Source organism: Carettochelys insculpta, chromosome 2, assembly GCF_033958435.1.
Source record: "Carettochelys insculpta isolate YL-2023 chromosome 2, ASM3395843v1, whole genome shotgun sequence".
Taxonomy (NCBI): Eukaryota; Metazoa; Chordata; order Testudines; family Carettochelyidae; genus Carettochelys; species Carettochelys insculpta.
The window spans coordinates 238360528-238379196 of NC_134138.1; the positions used below are offsets into that span (position 1 = coordinate 238360528).

General features: G+C 45.7%; 1 protein-coding gene across 2 annotated transcripts in view; it reads right to left on the bottom strand.

Moving 5' to 3' along the window:
- RUNDC3B (RUN domain containing 3B) overlaps nt 1–18093 on the bottom strand; it is a 133396-nt gene extending 115303 nt beyond the window's left edge. For both annotated transcript variants that reach the window (XM_074984778.1, XM_074984777.1), the window contains exons 1-2: nt 17798–18093; nt 4942–5057 (exon numbers count right to left, since the gene is read on the bottom strand). In XM_074984778.1, the coding sequence (XP_074840879.1) occupies nt 4942–5057; nt 17798–17901 (220 nt within the window). In that variant the 5' untranslated portion in view covers nt 17902–18093. The remainder of the gene's footprint in view (nt 1–4941; nt 5058–17797) is intronic.
- Between the last annotated feature and the right edge of the window lie 576 nt (nt 18094–18669).

Consider the following 18669-nt stretch of genomic DNA (forward strand, 5'->3'; position numbering starts at 1 on the left):
GGTGCTGCCAGTGCCCCCAGCCCCTGCTGGCTTCACAGCAAAGCACCGCTGGTGCCCCCCAAGTCCCTGCCATTTGCTCCAGTGCTGCTGGCACACCCCAAGCCTCAGCCCTGGCACGACCAGCAGTACCCTGCACCCCGGCCAGTTCCCCAGCACTGTCGCTGCTCCCCAACTCCCCAGCGAGCTACCCAGCACTGCCGATGCCCCCAGCCCCTGCTGGCTTCACAGCCCAGCGCTGCTGGCGCTCCCTCAGCCCCTGCTGGATGCCGGCACTCCCCCACACACTGGCGCTTCCTCAGCTTCAGCCCTGCCAGGGTCCCTGGCCCCAGAGTTGCTGCCACTGCCCTATGCCCCAGCAGGTCACCAGCCCCAGGGCCCGGAGCAGCACCTGCGGCGCAGACCAGCCTGGGAAGCCCAGTATGGCACCTTCAACCCCAGCTCCATCGGCAGTGGCTCTGGTGAGTTGGGTGGAATATATGGGAGTGGGGTGGGCTAGAGGTGTCCGGCTCTGGGGGAAGGCATTAATTTAGAGATGGACAGAGGATTTGGGGGTGGCTAGCTCTGTGGGTGGGGGAGGGTTTTGATTTGGAGCTGGGAGTGCCTGGTTCGGGGGGGGCAATGGGGAAGGGCACTGATTTAGAAGTGGGCTGAGTTGCCTGCCTCTGGGGGAGGGGAAGGGCATTCACTTAGAGCAGGAAGATGCTGCTGGGACTTGGGGGGTGGGGAACATTGCAGCTTGAGGTCTGGATGAAGGATTTGGGGTGCAGGAAAAGACTCTCAGCTGAGGCTAAGGAGTTTAATGTGCTGGAGGAGGGTCAGGGCTGGGGCAAAGGGGTGGGGTGTAGGAATGATTATATGCAGAGGCAATCAGGGCTAGGGCAGGGAGGTGGGGGAAGAGGGTTTGGGATGTGGTTCTGGGTGGCACTTACCTCAGATGGCTCCTGCAAGCAACTGGTGTTTTCCCTGAGACTCCTGAGGAACATGGCTAGGCATCTCTTCATATTGCCCTTGCTCGTAGGAGCCACATTTACCACAGAGTTAGCACTTGGAGCAGAGGCAAAGCACCCATGGTTGTCCCTGCACCTAGGAGCCAGCAACTTCTTACCACGTACTTTCAGGCCTTGAGAGAAATATTTCACTTAACATTCTTATTTTCTATCGTACAACAACTGAATGTTCAGCCCAGCTCAGCTACTAGACTCATCTCTTGCATGCTAGCTCTAGCTGCACATGGCTCCAGATTCCTGGGTTACAGCCTACTCAGGCCTGTCACATTCTTCCTCCATTCTGGGTTTCAGGCAAGTAATTGTCCCCAATAAATGCCTGACGGTTGTCAGGTCCCAGTACAAGACATATCCCGTTGCCCAAGAGAGTCTGAAGCTACCTCTCACCTTTGTCTCCTCCCGGGACCCTCTCCCTCTGCTTATTAGCCATTCCCTTGTAATAAGGATTTTTATTGTGTCCTTGATCAGGAGCTCTTAGGATAGATCCACTACAATTGTTTCAGGAGGTTCTACTAGGCTTCTTTGTGGAGGTCAACAAGCATGCTGACAAGGGAGTTTTCATCCCCAACATGTAGACAAGATAGATCCAGTGTTCACCCCCAACAAATTATGCTCATCTATTGGTCTGACAATTCTGTTCTTAGTTTCCATCAATTTGCCTGACACTGAAGTTTGACTACTGGCCTGTATTGCAAAGACCATCTCTGCAGCCCTTATTTAAAATTGGCATCAATTAGCTATCTTCCAGTCATAGAATAAAAGCGTTGCAAGAATTTTCAGTGGCTCAGCAAGCACAATCAGCCAACTTTCTCAGCACCCTTGGATGCATTAGGTTTGGACCCATGGACTTGTGCATGTACAGCTTTTCTAAATAGTCCTTAATCTGATCTTTCATTACTGAAGGCTGCTCCCTACACTGTGCTGCCCAGTGCAGCAGTCTCGGAGCTGACTTTATCTGCAAAGACTGAGGCAAAACAAAACAAAAAAGAAGCACACTTTTCCACATCATCTGTTATTAGGTTGCCTTCCCACTGACTAAGGGCTTACACTTGTCCCAATTTTCTTCTTGGTTGCTAGCGCACCTGGAGAAACCCTGTTATCCTTCATATTCTGTGCTAGCTGCAACTTCAGTTGTGCTTTGGCTTTACTGATTACACTCCTGCAGGCTCAAGCAATGCTTTTATATTCCTCTCTATTCATCTGTCCAAGTTTCTAATTCTTGAAAGGCTCCTTGTGTGTTTAAACTAAAAGATTTTTTTCTGTTAAGCCAAGCTGATTGCCTGCCATATTTGCTATTCTTTCTACACATTGTGTGGTTTGTTCCTGAGTCCTCAATAAGGTGTCATTAAAATACAGCCATCTCTCCTGGACTCCTTTTCCCCTCTGATTAGCCTTCCAGGTGGTCTTACGCATTGGCTCCCTGAGAGAATCAAAGTTTGCTGTTCTGAAGGTCAGGGTCTTTATTCTGCTGCTCTCCTTTATTTCTTTTGTCAGGATCCTAAATTCAATCATGTAATTGTCACTGCTGCCCAGGCTGCCATCTCCTTCCACTCCCCTCACCAGTTCTTCCCTGATTATGATCAGGAACACCAACATTTTGTACAAAAGCTGATTTAAAAGATAGGTTACAAACCACAATTAGTAATTCTGCAGTTTCACATTTGAGTTCCTTCAGAACTCATGGGGTGAATGACACAGCGTCTGGTGACTTATTACTGTTTCATTTATCAATGTATTACAAAACCTCCTCTATGGACACCACAATATAGAACAAAAAAAGCAGTCAAGTAGCACTTTAAAGACTAACAAAATAATTAGGTGGTGAGCTTTCGTGGGACAGCCCCACTTCTTCAGACTTCTTCAAAAAAGTAATCAAGGTTGACAAATCAGAAAAAAATCATCAAGGTTCATTTGTCAACCTTGATTACTGTTTTGGTTCTCTGTGCCTTAAATATTGAGTCTGTTCTGGTATTGCTATGGTCTGAAGTAGGTCTGTCCCATGAAAGCTCACCACCTAATAAATTATTTTGTTAGTCTTTAAAGTGCTACCTGACTGCTTTTTTTTTTTTTTGTTTTGATACTATATAGACTAGCATGGCTTACTCTCTGTTACAATATAGAGCAGTTCTTCAGATCTGTCACCTTAAGAATGGCTTAGGTTTGGGAATCTCCCTCACGTCCTCAGCAATGTAGACCAATGCAAAGTATTCATTTACTTTCTCCACAATGCCTCAATTGCCATTGAGTGGTCCATTAGTATCTTGATTGTCCAGTGCCCCGTGGGTTGTTTAGCAGGCTTCTGGTTTCTACTGTACTTAAATTTTTTTGCTATTACTTTGAGGTTTTGGCTAGCTGTTCTTCCAATTATTTTTTTTGCCTTCCTAATTATATTTCATTGACCACAGTTTATGTTCCTTTCTATTTTCCTCATTGGGATTTAAAACTTCTACTTTTTAAAACACACTTTTTTGCTTCTCACCGATTGTTTTACTTTCTTATTTAGCCATGGTGGCACTTCAGTTTCTTTTTAATTTGAGGTATGCATTTAAGTCGAGCCTCTGTTGTGGTGTCTGTAAAAATTTTCCACGCAGCTTGAGTAGATTTCCCTATTAGCATTGTATGTTTTAACTTTTGTTTACCCTCTTCATTTTTGCTTAGTTCCCTTTTCTGAAATTAAATGTTAACTACTGTAACAAAGTCAGTTTTGTTCCTAGTCTTCTGGCCTCTACTCAGTCCACTAGTCCCACTTAAGCGACCAGATGCCCTCACTGGGGCGAGGGGTGGTCTGGGGGGAACCCAGTCCTTGCCCACTCATGACGGGTTCTGGCCCAGGGACCCTATGCGGCTGCTTGTGGGACGGGCTGACTCCCTTAGCCCTTGTCGCAGCAGCTCTTCTCCCTGGGCCACTTCCCCAGACGACTCCCCTGGTACCTTATCCAGGCTGCAGCAGTAGCAAGTCCCCCATCTTGACCTGTTGAAGCTCCTCACTCGTCCTCTGTTGTTTCTGGTGTTCCTGCTTCTCTCAAAACCTGCTCTCCCCCACTACTCTGGTCTCCTTGCCTCTCTCCTCCCACCTCTCACACTCTCTCCCCACCCTTCCCACTGTGAAGGGCTTTTAAAGGCCTCTTATTACGCCAGTCTTGGAGTCAGCTAGCCCCAGTTAGGCTGAACCATCTCCCACCTAGCTGCCTGTGATTGCTGGTGCTCCGCAGGCCCTTCTGCTTGTTTGTGCTCCCTCTGAAGAGGCCCTCCACCCTGGCCCTGCCACACTACCTTGGGCTGATGTGGTGGTTTTCCAACCACAAGAACATTATATTATAGTCTCTATTACAAGCAGTCCAGTTATATTCACCTCCACAGAGAAGAACATGCTAGGCCCAGAGCTGCTCCTGAAACCCTGTCCCTGAGTGGGTTTATAGACCCAATCACATGACCACTTCACAGAAGGCAAATGAATGAAACTTTGCACTATTTAACATCTATTTAGAACAGGGATTTCTCACATGGAAATTGCAGAGCTACATGACAACTTCATGGATGTTCGTTAGGCACGAGACCAGCCACAGATAATCAAGATTTAGTTTCTACTGATGCACACAAACATTCAAAAAACAACAAAAAAATCCTTTTGCCCACATACACCATAGAAAGCTCTTCATGTGAGTTCTCCGAATCTGGTTGTGTGTGGACATTGCCATATTTTCTCTGACACTCTGAAGATAAACTTCTAGAGCAAGTGACATGATATGATTACTGGCAACATGACATTGAGATAAACATAAAAATACTTCAATTCTCCATCAGCAAAACTCATCTTAAATCAGGTGGAGTCACTGAGGTTCCAAGCATATAGTCACTGAGTGTACTGCACATTCAATTGGTTTAGATTTTTAAAAAAGAGGGTATAATACTGTAAAATAGAGAGTTATTAATGTACCTTTAAGCCGATGACTTAAAATCTGTTCCAAAATGGCTGCAAAATTATTAAATTCAGGGGACGAATCATCAATAGTCTCAAAACAGGAACGATCAATCAGAGTCTTGACAGAGAACCTAGAACAAAAGAATGGAATATCAATTTTACAGATATACTGGGGTAGTGCTTTTTTGTTTTGTAAAAAGAGCTGAACGTCTCCTCCCCCCGCCACAGGGTTCCCACAGCTGGGGCTCCAGTTCCTCATCTCTGTTGCTGTAGGGAAAGTGGGGGCTCCAGCTCTCAGCCCTGCTCTGCTGGGGAACATCGGGGCTATGGCTCCCAGACCTGAGCTGCTGTGGGACCAGCATGGGGTAGGGGTGGGAGGCACCCTGCCCTGTGCTGTTGCGGGGCTTACAGGAGCTCAGACAGCCCCATGCCTAGGGCACTGAGCCCCACCGGCATCCCCAGCTGCAGGAACCCTGGCAAGCAGGCGCCAGTATGCAGTACTGGCACATACTGCCAGAAAAACATCCTGCACTGAAGGATTTACCCGGCTTTGCTTGGTGTCTTGTGGAGGCTCGGGGCAGAGGGTGGGAGATGGAGAAGTCAGGGCTGGGGGATTGGGGAAGGGAGGCTCACTGGTACCACTCATAGTGGTAAGGGCAATACTGCTCCAGCCATGGCAACTCCTTGGGGTGCCACGGGACACGTTGCCTGGCTGGTGGCTCCTTCCAGGGCAGAGGGTGGGCGCTACATTGCCTGGCCCAGTGGTACTCCCAAGGGGGCCATAGAGGTGGGGCTCCTCCCCCACCCATCCAGTGCTGCAGCTGATGGAGGTGTTTGGGGGCAGGGAGAGGCCATCTACCTGTGGCCAGCAATACGGATAGCCTGTTGATGCCCATTAAAAAAAAAAAGTTACTATTACTCTGAGTTTTTGGTTAGTTCTTCAAATTCATTTTTGGCCTTACTGATTATGTTCTTACAAGTCATTGGCCAGAGTTTGATACTTTCTATTTGTCTTTACAAAAGTAAGAGTTGATTCTTCCCCAACAAATCAAATTCATGCATGTGTCTGGCAACTTGTACGTTGTTAGGTACAGACCTGTCATCTATAAATGTTTAGAAATAAGGCTATTTCAGCACAAGCAGCATGAGACCTGCAGCTAACATCCCTCAAATGGAAGTACCTCATGATCACACAGCTTTCTCCTATATAGTATAGACAGATGCTTAAATAGCTATCATCCTGCTCCCTAGTGTGGTTTGATAGTCTGTAGCAAACACTGGACTAACACACCCATCTTGCGATATGTTCACCAGAACATTGAGCTGTAATATCAAATATGCTTTTCCTAGTTCTCTGAAGGACTCTGGGGAGCCTCAAACACGTTGATGGTGAATGCTTACAGATCAGTTGAAAGAGCAGGGATGTTGAATATTTAACAGAGAAATCCCTTCTCCAACCTGTTCTTATCAGGTAAAAGACTGCATAGTGTCCTAGCACAAGAGAGCCAATAACCACTGTTGGGAACTCTTGACCTCACCAGAACATAAGCAATTACTAATTTACAAAACCAAAAAGGAAATTTTGAATTATTAATATTACACTGCACCAAAGCAATTTTAAAAATTTCATTACATAAAATATCTGACCCTGGTAATTTCTCCCATTAATTTTATACCTTTCTCAGATATTTTCCAAATTACTGGAGAAACTTTTCAGCAACATTTAAGACAGTAAAAGTAGGCAGGTGAAATCTCACTGCTTCATTTAGAGCTGGAGCACCATTGTTCAGAATCTCAATCCTTTTCACATCCCTGACAAGTTCCACATCTCCCTATGATTTGTAAAGGGATGTCCAACAGTCGGCCTATGATAGTTCTCAGGTCCCTTGCTGGGAGACAATTTCCCCAGCCCCATCAGAAGTTTCTAGAACTGTTTTATGCAACAAATCCCTTGCCTCACCTTACAGAGGCTAGGTAAGGAGTGTGGATCAGACCATCTGTCTCCTGTTTAGTTTACATCCATGTATAAGATCTGCCTTAGGCTTACTATACTTCACAAAAAACCTTTATGATTTGAGAATTTTCTTAGACATATTGCTCTGAACTTGAATGAACTGAATTTTCAGAAGTCACGATCTGTTGATCTCCCTTCAAGTGCAACCTCAGCCTGCTAGGTGCTAAAGTCTACATTTCTGCTCGGGGAAAGAAACACACATCCTTTCACCTTATATTCCACTGGCCTTCCTCAGCAATACACCAGAGTCATCTAGTTCATATGATCAGCCTAACCGTGCAGCTGACCATCTCCCATAACGACATACATCTCACTAGACTTCCAGAGAAACAGAGTGCCCATACAATCAGATATCGGAGGGGTAGCCGTGTTAGTCTGGATCTGTAACAGCAACGAAGGGTCCTGTGGCACCTTATAGACTAACACAAAAGTTTTGAGCATGAGCTTTCGTGAGCACAGACTCACTTCTTCAGATGCTGGTCTTGGAAATCTGCAGAGGCAAAAGGTATAAATAAGCCAGAGCAAGGGTGGGGATAACAAGGTTAGCTCAGTCAGCAAGGGTGAGGCTTACTACCAGCAGTTGCTCTGGAGGTGTGAACGCCAAGGGAGGGGAAGCTGCTTTTGTATTTAGCCAGCCATTCACAGTCTTTGTTGAAGCCTGAGCTGAGGGCGACAAGTTTGCAGATGAATTGTAGCTCAGATCAGATCACCAGATGAACACCATCGTGGGTTCATTCAGCTGCACATCCACCAATATAATTTATGCCATCATGTGCCAGCAATGCCCCTCTGCTATATACATCGGACAAACTGGACGGTCTCTACGTAAAAGAATAAACGCACACAAATCAGGTATCAGAAATGGCAATATACAAAAACCCCTAGGAGAGCACTTCAATCTCCCAGGCCACACAGTAGCAGACTTAAAAGTAGCTACCCTACAGCAAAGAAATTTCAGGACCAGACTCCAAAGAGAAATTTCTGAGCTACAATTCATCTGCAAACTTGTCGCCCTCAGCTCAGGCTTCAACAAAGACTGTGAATGGCTGGCTAAATACAAAAGCAGCTTCCCCTCCCTTGGCGTTCACACCTCCAGAGCAACTGCTGGTAGTAAGTCTCACCCTTGCTGACTGAGCTAACCTTGTTATCCCCACCCTTGCTCTGGCTTATTTATACCTGGCTCTGCAGATTTCCAAGACCGGCATCTGATGGAGTCTGTGCTCACGAAACCTCATGCTCAAAACTTTTGTGTTAATCTATAAGGTGCCACAGGACCCTTCGTTGCTCATACAATCAGACCGATTGTGCCAGACTACCATCAACAACTGGAAACTGCAGGAAAGCTAAGCATGAATTTCCCTTCTTCAGGTTCTTCCGTGTGCATGCCACAGTGGTCTAGGCTAAATTACCAGTTATTTCGGCCTACGGCAATTCCTCCACAAAGCAACACAGATGAGAGCATTCTTAATATATTGTACCACCAGCCAACTAATCTGAAAATTCAAACAACTAATCTCACAGAAAAAGATCCATATTAATCACAGAATACTAGAACTGGAAGGGACCTCAAGAGGTCATCAAGTCCAGACCCCTGCCCTCTTAGCAGACCAAGCTCCATTTATATCATCCTTGTTAGATATTTATCCAACAGCTTCTTAAATATCTCCAACGATGGAGATTCTACAACTACCCTAAGCAATTAATTCCAGTGTTTAACCACCCTGACAGGATATTTTTCCTGATGTCCAAACTGAACCTCCCTGTCTGCAATTTAAACCCATTGCTTCTTGCCCTATCATCAGAGGCTAAGGCAAGTAAGGCTATGTCTGCACTACAGCATAAAATTGATTTTAAGGCACTTAGCACTCCTTAAAAAAAATCAACCAAATGGTAGTCGCAGAGAAGACAGTCCCATTGCGAAATTGAGCTAAGGCCAACTTTCTTGTGTCAACCATCCAATGCTACGTAATGTCAAGTTCAAATTTACAAGGTCAAATTAATGCTGGTATGGAAACAGCGTTTCTTTAAATCTCTTATTGGCCTCCAGAGGTATCCCACAATGCCCAGAACATGTATGTTCTTTCTGTTTTCACCTCCCCTGTTCTCCAGGTGCACAGGAAATAGGAAACAGGAAGCCCAACATTTTGAATTCATTTCTTTGTGATCAGTGTGATGATCGCATCTAGCTACTTTAGAGAGGCCCAGCATGGAGCCATCAGTAGAGCCAGGATTGCACTTCAGCTGGCAGGCTAACCCCCCCCAACCCCCCATATTTCTACAGGGCAGCTCTCCACCCCACAGGCACCATACAGTTGGTGGGCTAGCCCCTCATCCCACCACTTGCCAGCTGTGCACTGCGGACCATGCTTCTAGACAGCAGTATGTCCTAGCTTGTGCAGAGTGAAGTCTCCTATGCTTCACATTTTCTGGGGACTCACCAAGCACTGGGGCCTCGCTCCCCAGTCCTGAAATATTTCAGGGACTGGCTGGCTCCAGTGACACAACACGTGCTGGGTGGATGGCTTCCCTGACAGGAAATATTTTCAGAGGCTGGCACTGGGGGGTTGGCTCCCCCTGCGGCAAATAACATGAAACCAGCTTGTCAACAGGTCTCTCAGCTGACCTTAGCTGGAGAGCCAGCCTCAGCTACGCCTATTTTCTGGGCTGGCCTCTCCCCAACTCACACCACCTAACAATAAGACAGCTGACTGGCCCTGGACCCTGCTACATTACCTTCCCTTCCCAAAATGTGCGGCCTGCTTGCTGTATTTATTTTCACTAGGGAAAAGCAACTGAGCAACCTGTTGACATGGCAGTCAGCTGGGTGTTCCCAGAGCACCTTTGCAAAGGGTGCCTCAGGCTCTGAAGCCCATAATCTGTTTGGCTTTCTTTCTTTCTCCCTTGGGATTCCCTACTTGCCTTCTGTGGGAATAACATTAAGTCTTTCCATGTTTACATGGATCAAGATTCTTATACTGTTTCCTTCACCAGGGAAAACTAGTTGAGCAACCTGTTGACATGGTTCAGTCACCTTCTGAAGCCCACCTGTTTGGTTTTCCTTCACCTGTGATTCCCTACTTTTCTTCTGAAAAAATGATGATTTGCTTTCAATGGGAGGGGAATAAGGGCAATGCAGTCTGGGAAAATGATAGTGGGTGCTCTCAGAACAAATTTGGTTAAAAGGTCAGTAATGCGGATGAGCCAAAGACTCTCTTTTATCAGGGAAACAGACTTCTGAAAAATGGCCATTTGTTCGCAAATGGAGGGGAATGAGAGCAATACAGTGTGGGAAGATGACATCACACACCCACAAGCACTTGTGGGGCACTTTTTTCCCCATAATGCACCAGCCAAAAAACCCAGAATGCCACGGGGCTGAGGGAACTGCGGATAGGTTCCCACAATGCACTGCTGCAACAGCTGAACTTTGGCAAGTTAGTGAGGACATACTAAGTTGACTTTTGGAGGAGGTGACAAAACAACTTCAACTTCATAAGACTCTGTTATAAAGTCAACTCGTAAATTTGACATTATAGCGTAGAGAAGATGTATCCTAGTTTTTCTCCCTCCTCCTCCTAACGCTTTATTAAGGAGGAAGAAAAGAATTCCAACATGGCATAGCTGTACAACCACTCTAAGGCTATGTCTACGTGGCACCCTAACCTCGAAATAAGCTACACAAATTGCACAGCTTATTTCAAGTCGATTTTGAAGTAGCCTATTTCAGCATGTGGCATTGTCTAAATGGCATCACATGTTAAAATGAAGCCCTATTTCAAGGAATCCCTTTACTTCTCATGCAATGAGGTTTACAGGAATGCCAAAAGAGAGCGCCTGTTATCTTGAAAACTGTTTTGAGACAAGGGGTGCATTGCATAGATGCAAGCAGCTATTTCCAGATATGTTTGTAACCCAAAATAGCGCCCACCATGTAGATATAGCCTAATAGTTCCTAGATGTACAGTACCTTAGGTGCCTTTTAAGCAAAAGGTTCACAGACTCCAGTCCTTCTATAGAGATTTTCTAGTATCCTACAATTACAACCTTTGAAGATATCACTCTCTCCCTTCAGAGTAATCATGGACTGGACCAACAATAAATAGCTGTAGAAATGATTGAATTTTCCACCCTACAGAAGACCCTGTGAAACCTTAAACATCTTAATAAGTCAGATGGAGACCTGGAAGATCATCATAATCTTTTCCTTTCAACCTCTTCTATCCTTGCAGCAGAACAAGACAGAATTTCAGCCAAATTTCTGAAGTCAGCTGAAACACAGCTTACGAATTTATCTGGGATATATCCAGGCCAAGAGGCTTAATTCCAAGTTAAGAATAGCCTCTTGTTGAGGCATTATAAGTTTAGACATTACCTTAAGAACACAGAAGGAAGCTGCTACACATGGTTTTAAATGTGATGTTTTTGATGTTATATTATCACCATTCAAAAGGCTTTGTGGCGGGTGGGGACAAGAAAAAGTCATGGTGAACAAATTGATATACATTGTGGAAATTTCTCTGTTCCCAAGTGATCAGAAGCCACACTAAATACTGCTAAGTTCCCATTACATCCGTATTTTCACTTTATACAGAAAGTTGACAAGTTGAGATTCCCTAAGCTATCAAATATGATTTTAATGTTATCAAATTTCAATACTTTTAATGCATGTAGTACAAAATGGGAATAGAATAATGTTTTGGCTGTTAACAGCAAATTGAGGAAGTCCTCCATCAAAGCTACTTATCTCAGGTTGAAAAGAACAGACGGCTTAATTTTTTATGGGACAACTCTGTCTATGCTGAACAAACAGGGTTTGAGCTATGACCCTCACTTCAAGACTTGTGTATTTGGGGGTGTGGTTCACCTTTGGGAGGCAGCTTTCAGCTAAGATAATATAGAAAAAACTGAATGCCTTGACTATCCAGACTCAAGCAGCTAGAATTGATGGTTCCTAGCAAGACGACAAGACAAACAATGATTATTCTGTGAAATGCATGTAACGATGTTGTTCATATTAGAGATAAGGTAGAGGAGACCAACTTCTCTTGGGGGGGGAGAGAGAGAGAGACACACACAAACACACGCACGCACTCTTCAAGCTACAAAAAACTTTTTGCACATCACATTACCTCAGCCACTTGCCTCTCTATTGTATTAAATCACAGAGCAATTCTCCACTTTGAAACAAGAGTATCATAGAGCAGTACTTGCCCACTGTCACATGCCTTACATAATTCTGTCTACTCAGAAGCATTGTTACATAAACTCTTGTACATGGGAGTTTCACCTTTGCGATGCAATTCTGCTCAATAGTCGCCAGTCTTGAGCACTGAAGAATCAAAGCTACTTACATCAATATGAAAAATGCAATGTCTTGAAACAACATTTCAAAGCTTGGCATTCATCTAGCTTTCTACTTATAGTTCAGGCCGTACCCCAATCCCACTTATTTTCAACTCCCTCGTCCTGATATACCTTTAAAGGAAAGGTGGTTGTGTGTTGACATGTGGACTTTAGATCCAAGGGTTGTTCATTACTGATATTCCTACCTGTATTGAAACCTCTCCACAGAGCAAAGACAGAAGGCTGCACTTGGGGTGCAAGCTAAGCCTCTGTTTTAAGACAAACATCTTCAAAGAACTGCTACGATCTCATTTAAAATCTTCAGCAGGTACTGTTTCAGGTTACACAGAGCCTCTATAACAAAAAGTGTTCATCAACTTTGACACATGGTGTTTCTCTTCAAAACAGGGATGCATACTTCTATCCCAAATGTTTTTCTGTGTGGTACTGCCAGCAAGAAGAAATGTATGGCCACACTATGCATACTGGATCAAACATCTACATCTTAAATCTTTGGTAATCCAAGCAAGCAAAACAGCAGTCTAATTTTTGAAGACTTGCTCCATCCAGTTTGAGTATGGTCTCCAATATAGGGAGAGACTCCAATATAATCCTGTAAGACACTTCACCTCTGACCATCACTTCTGTTTTATCTTCCCTTTACTGATCTGAGATAAGAACACAGAAGACAATCTCTACCTTATAGGGAGAAAATGGCATCAAAGTTGATAAACTGCCAAAAAATTTGAGATTATAAAATCTGAAACATACTCCAAGCCAATATTGACAACAAAACACTGAGGCTGTTAACACATCTCCAAATTTTAACACGCTTACTATATGATGAACAGTAACAGCGAGATAGCCGTGCTAGGCTATATGCTATCAAGAAAAAAAGGCAGTCCAGTAGTGAGTAGTAGCCTTTAAAGTGCTACTGGACTGCCTTTTTGGTTTACTAAATGATGGTTTTTAATATTTCAAGCAGTCTTCCACTGCTCACACAACCTTTTCAATTTATTTGAAACAAGTTTCCCCCTCAAAACTTAAAATATTCAGAACAATACACATATGCCAGCACAAGGAGTGAGTCTGAACTTCTATAGCAGAGGACAGACAAACCAAAAGAGACCATCATCTGGAAATCCTCATGCATCTTATTGTGATCAAGATAGAAGGGAGTCATCCCGTTTGGGGAAGGAGTTGTTTTCATGTACCTGTGCAAAAATGTGAGGGTGAAGAGTTATTTTCTTATGAAAATAATGTGACACTACTAATTTATCTGAATGTGAACCTGCATTTGTGGCATAATATATAATAGCCACAATATTAAAAAATCAGATTTTAAAAGATTCTAAATGATCGTGTAATCCCTCTATACTCTGTCATTTAGTTAATGAAGAACAACCACAGAAAAACCATCATTAAAAGGGTAAGTAAAAAACTAAATGTAGACAACACTTAGAGAAATCTGGTGAAGAAATACCAAAGATTTTGCTGAATGAAGATCTGAAGCGCTCTTCTCTGGCAATCATAACAAAAGGCTGTAGAGGACAATGCAGAATATCCTCCTCGTAGCTTCTGAGCTGCAGTGGTTAAAAAAGAAGAACTTTCTACATTTGACTGAATCTAATCAGGATACAGGAATGACACCACTTACACAAGTAGCATTTCTGATTGTCATACCTTATCTATTTGAAACAAGCAAACAATTAGCTGTCTGATTTGCTGATTTGTTGTTTTCCAGTAAAAATGAGAGATCTTGTGGCACCTTGAAGGCTAACAAATTTACTTGGGCTTTCTGATGAAGTAGGTTTTTGCCCATGAAAGATACAGATTAACACAGACTACCCCCTGCTAGTTAAGTGTACTTACTACTAAAGAATGCTCTACAATACCAGAAAGACTTGATTGCAGGTGGGTTTTGATTACTTCTATAAAACTACTCCTTGCCATTTTCTTCAAAAAAAGCTCAGAAACAACTGGAAATGTATACCAGCTTTAAAAGAGAACATACACTCCTTTCTCCCAGGATTTAAAACTTGTAGAAAATGTTAATTGTTAGCCTGGGTGAGAAAGACAGAAAAATGTCATATTGTTTTATTCTAACTGCAAAAATCTGGTTATTTTAGAGAATGATGATAGGAACGCAGAACCCACTCAATCACATTCTATTGTGACTAACAATTTATGCTACCTCAATATCTAAAACTTTCTTTGCCCATTTTAGTCACTTTTGACTGTCTCAACACAGATGCATTAAACATCAGACCTAAAGAAAACCGTTCTTCAGTGGAAAGTAGGACATTTGTAATAAGAGCTACGAGGTCTAAGTCACCACTTTTAGCAGAATATAAGCTTTGATTTTTGTTTTAAGTTTTTCTAGCATTTAGCGCTTCAATAGTCAGTGAACTCTGATCCTATGGCTATGAGCAGGTAAGCAGTGTCAGCACTTCTGCTGCTTTCCCAACAGCCTATTGGAATTGACAACACTGGAGTATTTCATTTATGCCATTTGAAAGCCAATGGGTAACCACAAAACCAAATTGTTTCTTAACCATTTTCATTCAGTCATTGCATTTAAGTTTTCCAAACACTACAAGAGAGAAACACAGGTTAGTGGAATAGAGAAGAGGATCCCTCCTGAAGCTGGATGCTGGGATCTATCACCCTGTCTGCACTACTGAGGTACATGTACCCTGGATACGCTACTCCAGCTACGTGAATCACATAACATAGGCTGACTTACTGCAGTGTCTGCACAGCTCTGCATTGATGGTCTACCACTGACTTATTTTACTCCTTTGTTTGAGTACCAGACTCAACCGGAGAGTGCTCTACAGCTGAGGTCTTTGCTAGACCCGCTAAATGGATTCCTGTCGCATGGATCACTGTAGTATGTAGACATGGCCAGAGGAAGAGAATATGCTCCTCTTCCTTTCAGCAGCTAGGACAACGAGTGGTTCAAGTCTGTAATTCATCCACAAAACTACTGCCAGTGTGAAAGACGGAATTCCTCAAAAAAGATCTAAGGGAGTGGTGTCCAATAAAAATTAAAGAATCACCACAGCCCCCTCCCCCTGCTCAAAATAAATGCCCCCCCCCCCAAGTGCTGGTGACTCACTAGAGCAGCAACCCCAGGCCCTGGGGCTGGAGCCTCTGCTGCCACCACATGCTTTTCCCACCAAGTGGCTGGGGCGGGGGGGAGTGGCATGTGCACAGAGCAGGAGCTGCATTTCACCACACTATGGCTACGTCTACACGTGAAGCCAACATCGAAATAGCTTATTTCGATGTAGCAACATCAAAATAGGCTATTTCGATGAATAACGTCTACACGTCCTCCAGGGCTGGCAACGTCGATGTTCAACTTCGACGTTGCGCGGCACCACATCGAAATAGGCGCTGCGAGGGTACGTCTACACGCCAAAGTAGCACACATCGAAATAAGGGTGCCAGGCACAGCTGCAGACAGGGTCACAGGGCGGACTCAACAGCAAGCTGCTCCCTTAAAGGGCCCCTCCCAGACACAGTTGCACTAAACAACACAAGATCCACAGAGCCGACAACTGGTTGCAGACCCTGTGCATGCAGCATGGATCCCCAGCTGCGGCAGCAGCAGCCAGAAGCCCTGGGCTAAGGGCTGCTGCCCACGGTGACCATAGATCCCCGCAGGGGCTGGAGAGAGAGCATCTCTCAACCCCCCAGCTGATGGCCGCCATGGAGGACCCGGCAATTTCGACGTTGCGGGACGCGGATCGTCTACACGGTCCCTACTTCGACGTTCAACGTCGAAGTAGGGCGCTATTCCGATCCCCTCATGAGGTTAGCAACTTCGACGTCTCACCGCCTAACGTCGAAGTTAACTTCGAAATAGCGCCCGACGCATGTAGCCGGGACGGGCGCTATTTCGAAGTTAGTGCTGCTACTTCGAAGTAGCGTGCACGTGTAGACACAGCTCATAGCGTCCAGTTTGCCAGAGGTGGCAGATATCAAGTGTATTGGACACCACAGATCTAAGGAGTATACCCTGATGGGAAGAGGCAGGTGTCAAGAAACCAAATGAGTCTGTCCTTAGCTTTTCTAAAGGAAATTGCTATTGGACCACATTAGTAAGGATACAAAATTCATGTCATGTTATCTGGTAGGTGTCCCGTCAATCCCTGTGTGAAAGCTTCAATTTGTAAATGTAGTAATATAGATGGAGAAAAATATTTTTATACTAAAGTGGTACTATGGTTAAATGTCTGCTCAATGTTTTTAGAAGTAGTACACTTACTGTCAATAAATTCAAAGTTATTGCAGGGCATCTTAGTTAAACTAATGTGTTTGATGGTGCTACATTATGTTGGTGGGGCTAGGAATTCACATTCAACACATTTTTGCACTTTTACTCAAGCTTTCCTATGATTTAATAGGTAATAATGCTCACAGCTACAATTTTACAGGACTATAACACCACCAAAAGAGCTGTTGAAGTCTGTGGAATATATATTTTAGAGAGTCAGACAGAATCATGTCAAGTCAATGCTTTCACAGAAAAAAACTAAAAATACAGAAACACACACTTTAATGGCATTAAACTTAAATCCAGACCCAACAATTCGCGATGATACACCTGTTTCTGTAATCATCTACCACACATATATTTGAACTACCTATACAACACGGTGAATAAGACAGCTTCAATCTTCACTTTAAGTTTTACAAATATACTCCCTACAAAAATTAGAGCCATGAGCAAAAGGTGTTGCTTTGCATAGAGAAATTCAACTGTATTGCATGACATATAAAAGATCCCACATCAGGAAAGCCTGAATGAAGCCAAAACTTTAATTAAACACTCTCAATAGCTTAAAAGCCATCTTGGTTTTTCCTTGATACAGAATACTAGGGCTGGAGGAGACCTCAGGAGGTCTCCTCTATTGTTAACATGCACAGAGCTGATAAATAGCCATATTATTCAGCAAAATGTCTAACAAGCACACCTAAAACACAGTCTCAAGCTCCCCGTCTGACCTAGTGTCGATGTTTTGTTTAAACAGCATTCACTTGATTGTCAGGTAGAGACACTCAAGTGACGACGAATAAAGCAAGTAAGCAATTTACCCAGGCCCTTGGGTAGCTGCTAAACAACCATTTTTAAAGGCGCTGCGTCAGAAGGGAGACTCCTATTCTTCCTTTAAATCCCACTGCAGCCCCGAAGCCAGGCAGACCCCCCCACACCACGCCCGAGGCTAGGGCAGGGCAGAGCACAGCCCCAGAGGCCACCAAAGCCCTGCCTCGAGCCGGGCGGAAAGGCTGTCCTGCGGAGACGCTGCCCGGGGAGCGGGAGCAGCCTACAGCCCCGAGCGGGGGATTCCCTTGCAGGCGCGGGGGTGGGAAGGGATTTCAGCCGCACACGCGGAGGCGGGTGCAGCCCACGGCGGGGGTGGGGCGGCCGGGAAACTCGCCTCCCCAGGGGGCGGCGCGAGACTGAGGCAAGGGCGGGGAGGAGCCGCGGGGCTGGGGACTCACCTGCAGACCGTGATCAGGTTCCTCCTTTCCACAGCGGCGTTGCGGCCCTGGACGCTCTTCCGACGCGCCGAGACGTTCAGCCCCCCGAGGCCGAGCGAAGCCATCGCCGCGGGAAGCAGGGGGAGCCTCAAAGGCTGGCGCGGGGCCTTTGTTCCCGGCCTCCCGCTCTCAGAGCCGCTGCCGGGGTGAACGAGGTGCCGGAGTCCGAGCGGCAGGTGCTGATGCGCATCCGGCCGGCAGAGGCGGGGAGGGAGCCGAGGTCCCCCGCTCTCGGCAGCCGGAGCAACCGCGGCGCATTCGAGTCGCAGCTGGCCGGACCGCAGAGCACCGGCTCCGCCAGCCAATCACAAGGCAGGAGGGGGTGGGGCACAGGGCGGTGGATGCTTTCAAGGGGCGCGTGCTCCTAGCGGAACCAACTGTCAAGTGGGCGACGCTGCGGTGTAGCGCGCGCGTGTGGAGTTCGGCGGGGGGCGGGGCGGGGCGGGGCGCTAGGCCGGGGCACGTGCCGGCAGGGAGAAGGGAGATGTTTCGTGCTTGGAGGGTAGTCAGTTGGGGGAGGGGCATGCTGTAAGGTGGAGACGAGCCCGGTGTAAAATAGGAGATTCCCCAAAGCCTTGAGGCCATGGAGCAGCCCTGGCTGGCACGGCTTGAGCTGCCCAGCCACATCCCAGCGCAGGCTGTCCCCGTCTGGACCTGGGCTGCTCCCCCACCCCGACTGTCTTTGCACTCCTGTCTCCAGCAAACTGCTGCCCCCACCCCGTTCTCTGTCCTGTGGGTCCGGGGGAGACTTTTCTCCCCCGTTCTATTCCACTGGCCCACTCACTGTCAGAGAGAGCCACGATCTGCAGGGACACAGCCTCTTGCATTCTTTC